This window comes from Laccaria bicolor, genomic scaffold (assembly GCF_000143565.1).
Source record: "Laccaria bicolor S238N-H82 LACBIscaffold_202 genomic scaffold, whole genome shotgun sequence".
In the NCBI taxonomy this organism is placed as follows: Eukaryota; Fungi; Basidiomycota; class Agaricomycetes; order Agaricales; family Hydnangiaceae; genus Laccaria; species Laccaria bicolor.
Window position 1 is genome coordinate 3,007 of NW_001890060.1, and position 4,591 is coordinate 7,597.

Here is a 4,591-nt window from a genome sequence, read left to right on the forward strand (position 1 = left end):
TTTGGCATCTAACTTGCGGATGGCCCTTCCCCGTTTCCCTGGTTCTGACTCGCGAGATATCTTGAGATGATGGCCGCCTCGTATTCGTCCCTTGTCAGGAACACGTCGTCCTCGTCGACTAGGTTGACGTTGTAATTGTTGGCCCTGGAGGCGCCAGTCCTGATGGAGTTGGCTTTTTGGCACCACGCCCTCTCTGCATCTGGTATCCTCCTGTTTGATGTGCACGCTGCTCCTGGGTGACCAGTGTGTCCACAACCGAAACACTTGCCACTTGCCACAGGGCTTGTGCCTGGCGTGAGCGGACAGGGGCGGCTTTCGTTTGCTGGTCGTCCGTAGCTAATGCAGTTCCATGTTGCGAGTTCAGCCTCATATGCTGCCCAGCCTGCTGGAGTGTCTGGTTGCGGTGGTGGTATATGTCCTATGATGACAAGCTTCTCGGCGTCCGTGCGTTGGGGGCCCCTATATGGCTGGGTTGTCGCTTGGGTGGCAGCAGGGGCTGGTTGGAAGCGTGGTTGTGGTATGGGTCCCACTGAGAAGTTGCGGAATGCCTGCCCGAGTGCTGTGGTTGGCGTGGGTGGTGGTTGTCACTGCTGCTGCTGTTTGACACACTGTAGTTCTCCCTCGAGTCGTGCCTGCTTGTCTTGTCGTTCTTTCTCCTCCTCAATATCCAATGGTCTGATGGCACGGACCGCTGTGCAGAAAGTCGTCCATGTATCGTGTGAGCTGCTAACGAGCACTTTCAGCGTGGGTGGTAATTGTCGTCGGCAGCTGACGACCAAGAGGTTGTTGTTGTCAGGCACTGCCTTTGCCAGCTTCTCCACTTTGTTTGCCCATGCGACGTGGGCATACATCTCCGTTCCGTTCACCTTCACCTTTGTTCCCAACTCCGCTTCCGTAATCTTCTCCCCCTCCAACTCAGCCTGTTTCTCTGCCGTAGTCTTCTGCGCTGTGGGCCATTCTGGCCATTGTTCTTTGAATGCCACACACAATCCCGCCCATGTAGCCTTCTTCGCCACTTCGAGGTCCTTGAACCACTGCTCGGCCGCAGACCCGCTCTTCAGCCACGTTTCGAAGTAGTTGATCTTGAATTCGTCCTCCTGCCCTGACGTCATCAGGTAACGCTGCGTTCATTTGAGGAAATCTCTAGGGTCCATGGTGTCGTCGTCTTCCCCCGTGAACTGATCGTCATTGTTCCTGTCTGCCATGACCTTAGGCTGCGCTCTGGGCTGGACAGCAGTTTCGTGTGGGAGGATGTTGGGGATGAGTGGTGTGGAGGGTGGTGGTGGTGGGTAGACAGGTGTGGATGCTCCAGAGTTTCCTTCTTGAACGGTTGACGCTAGCGTTAGGGTCACCGATGTGGGTGAAGATGAAAGCGATGGAAGCGTGGATAGAGGGGTAGATGTCCTGGAGGTAGTTGAAGCCATGGTGATAGTAGGCAGGAATCTGCCGTTGGGGCCTCTATTATAGTTCAGTTTTCGTTTCGCCAGGATGACCCAGGGGCCTTTGAGGTGTAAAATTTCCGCCAGGAGGTTGACACGTTGCACAGACGATCACAGTTGAGAGAGCACACAAAACGCAGGTAAGACACAGATGGACGCAATAAGACACAGTGAGTTCGATCACGCTCTCATCACCAGATGGAGAGGTGCCGAGTGACGCAAGGGAAAAGCACGGAGAAAGCTCGGACACAGAGACGCAGTCGGAAGATGATTGTGATGATGATGATCTCGTGTACAAGCGTGTTTCTACTCTAAAGCCCTTGCCAAACCTGGCCAAACAGTGCTTCCTCCAGCTTTGGAGTGTTGAGACTCGATACTCCACTGTGTGGTGCACTGCGTGCTACCTTGAGCAGCCTACTTCCCCAGTTGAGCACCGACAGCAGCCTCTTGGAAGGTGGTCATCTGAATAGAGGCGACGATTCGCTACCTTCACTACTGTGTAGTTGAACTCAAGACGGTATCCCAACAAGAAACCTATCTCTCTCTTATAAATGCGCGCCATTGGCCTGTCATACACCATCTTTGCCATTGGCCCGTCATACACCATCTCCGACATGCGACCGTCCAATACTAGTACTGCTACTACAGTACTATGGTTTGCCGAGGTCCCCTTCGAACCACCGAGCTCACCATCAATCAGATACTGCACCGGATAGTCTTCTGAGGTGCAGCCTGATGTGGATCACGAGTTGCCCCCCGACTGGGTCGTCCATCCACCCCGTACCGCTACCTGGCTAACTCACCATTCTTCCTCAATTTCCCTCCAACCTTAGTCTTGCCGCTTCTGAGCCGGACCCCAACTCAGCTTCTTGGAGTTCAGCTCCAAGGGTCCAACCCCAATCCAACCCTTCGAAGTGCCTGACTAGCTCCGTCTTCCGACTCGGACTCGCGCTTACCTCCGTCCGTGTCCATGGACGAAATGGGCGTACTTTGTGTGGACTCTGTGGAGTTCCATGTAGTACTTACTGGTGGGCTGTGTAGTTTCATGCAATGCTTGCGGTGCTCACAATGTACATCGTTTGCGTTCGAGTTATATTGAGGTATAAAACAAAACAGGTATTAAAAGAACCGTAAGCCAAGCAAACGAGTCTCAGGTCTGGAGTGTGAGGAGGGGATAATGGGAGAGTAAGCATATATATATGTCGGAAAATCTGAGAAAAACCTAGATGTGCCAATATGGTGCTCATATGTGCGCATCAGGTCATCAGTATTTTGGGATGTATTTCAGCCACAGAACGTGCGTATGGGTGTGATAGACCCCCTCACTTGGATCAGTAATTACCACTGTTGTCGGACATTTTAGTACTGAGGGTGGGTGTTAGTAGTTATTCTTTCTGGTAAAACATTGAAGCACAGAGAAGAACTTACCGTGGTTGTCAGGCCCGTCAGGTTGACGAACTATGATCTGGGACCAGAATCTTTTCCAGATTTCGAGCATAACATTTAGATCTCACACCAAACAGAACATTAAATCAATGCATTCGAGCTGGGTGTGCACTACATAATGGCAGATACTAGACTGGTGTTGCCTCACTGCCAGCTCTCGTAGAATCCGAACAGACCTGACCTGTTGTCTGAGGACTCGGGCACTGTCAAGACATAGTGACGGCCTGGACTTGTGAGAAATCAACGAACTAGGTTGTGCAACGTAAGTTTCGTCAATCTTCAAGTTGCACAACTGACCTTTTCTCTGCAGCGTGCGCCTGAACCCTCCTCGCCACAATCCTGCTTCCAAACGAGTGTTGATCCAGCGTGCGCCCCAACTCTCCCCGCCACAATCCTGCATCCAAACGAGGGGTCTACGGCCGCCCATTTATTGGGCTATCGCTTGAAGATCGTCCCCGTTAACGCGAAACGGAGACTGTACGAGCAAAGTTGTTGATGAGATCGGTAGCCGTTGACACTGAGTGAGTACATTAGCATCTTTACCCACAGCACCAAACAGACGACTTACCTAAGCAGGATAATCTTCAGCTCCGTCCGTTGGGTGCAATCTTCTTGCCAGCCTACGTTCTGTCCGAGTCCATGCCGCCCTAGCGTCTGCCTTACAGGCTGCTACCCGCCCGACTGTTCTCAACGCGTCACCTCGATTGGAAGGAAGGGGAGTTGCCAGGCAGCGAAGTGAAAGCGGATCTGGTGGGAAAGGTATGAGCTCACCCATGGCTGGGTTCCCGAGTAAGTGGATGGAGACGGGTTTCGTGTCGTATAGACTCTTGATGCCCATGAGAGCTTGAATGAAGAGGGGTTGTGTGAATTTGGAGTAGAGGTGCATGCCGGCTATTGGCATTGCGATGCCCAAGCACACTGAGCGAAGCTGTGGAGAGAAGGGGTTAGATCCGTCGTGTATGATGAAATAGATAGGAGGCAGGGTGGTGGGAGGAGGTGAAGGATGTTCTTGTCGGTATAGACCAGAAGCAAAAATGAAAATATCTTCTTGCGAAATATTGCTCCGGATTTTCGTTTCTGGCTTTTCGCCAGTACTTTACCCTCCCCGGGTTAATCCATATGGAATGGATGGAATGGGGGGTGGACTGCACAAATTCCAGATGGATTCCATGGAATGGGGGATGGATTCCATGGAGTGGGGGATGGATTCCATGGAATGGGGGATGGATTCCATGGAATGGGGGATGGATTCCATGGAATGGGGGATGGATTCCATGACTTTGGGGGATGGATTCCATGAAATGGGGGATGGATTCCATGACTTTGGGGGATGGATTCCATACTCTATTCTATATGTTCTATACCATTTTAAGGGTGGAATTCATATGGACTCCATATGGAATCCACATGGAATCCACATGGAATCCACATGGAATGACTTTATGAAATAATTCTAAGTCCACATCATGTAATCATAGTTTCTACATTCATGAGTCATAGCTTAGCAGGAAAAATTGAAATGTATTAAATTGACTACACAATTTATGTTTACTATTCTCAATATATAAGGGAGGGGGGACGACAGGGGGAAGTCATGGAGGGGGAGGATGTAGTAGACTGAGGGGGAGGGAGGGGGGAGGGGGAAGGAGTGATGGAGGAGAGAGGGAGTGGTGAAGGGAGAGGTGGGAATGGATGGAGGGGGGAGC

The 4,591-nt window shown here is 51.4% G+C and overlaps 2 protein-coding genes across 2 annotated transcripts in view; both read right to left on the minus strand.

Annotated features, from left to right (window-relative positions):
* Positions 1 to 8: 8 nt before the first annotated feature.
* On the minus strand, positions 9 to 2,515 carry LACBIDRAFT_335953 (uncharacterized protein; the record flags this gene model as incomplete). The annotated part of the gene is made up of 10 exons (XM_001890862.1): positions 9 to 559; positions 610 to 691; positions 732 to 1,121; positions 1,209 to 1,458; positions 1,571 to 1,768; positions 1,858 to 1,901; positions 1,927 to 2,171; positions 2,396 to 2,440; positions 2,466 to 2,472; positions 2,507 to 2,515. The coding sequence occupies 10 exons, from the start codon at positions 2,513 to 2,515 to the stop codon at positions 9 to 11; spliced, it is 1,821 nt and encodes a 606-aa protein (XP_001890897.1).
* A 446-nt stretch (positions 2,516 to 2,961) lies between these two features.
* Positions 2,962 to 4,591, minus strand: part of LACBIDRAFT_302063 (PHO88-related membrane protein) — a gene marked incomplete at its 5' end in the record, with an annotated part of 3,110 nt that continues 1,480 nt past the window's right edge. Inside the window, 4 exons of the mRNA XM_001890863.1 lie at positions 2,962 to 3,133; positions 3,183 to 3,224; positions 3,280 to 3,402; positions 3,460 to 3,813. Coding sequence (XP_001890898.1) covers positions 3,313 to 3,402; positions 3,460 to 3,813 — 444 coding nt within the window. The 3' untranslated portion in view covers positions 2,962 to 3,133; positions 3,183 to 3,224; positions 3,280 to 3,312. The remainder of the gene's footprint in view (positions 3,134 to 3,182; positions 3,225 to 3,279; positions 3,403 to 3,459; positions 3,814 to 4,591) is intronic.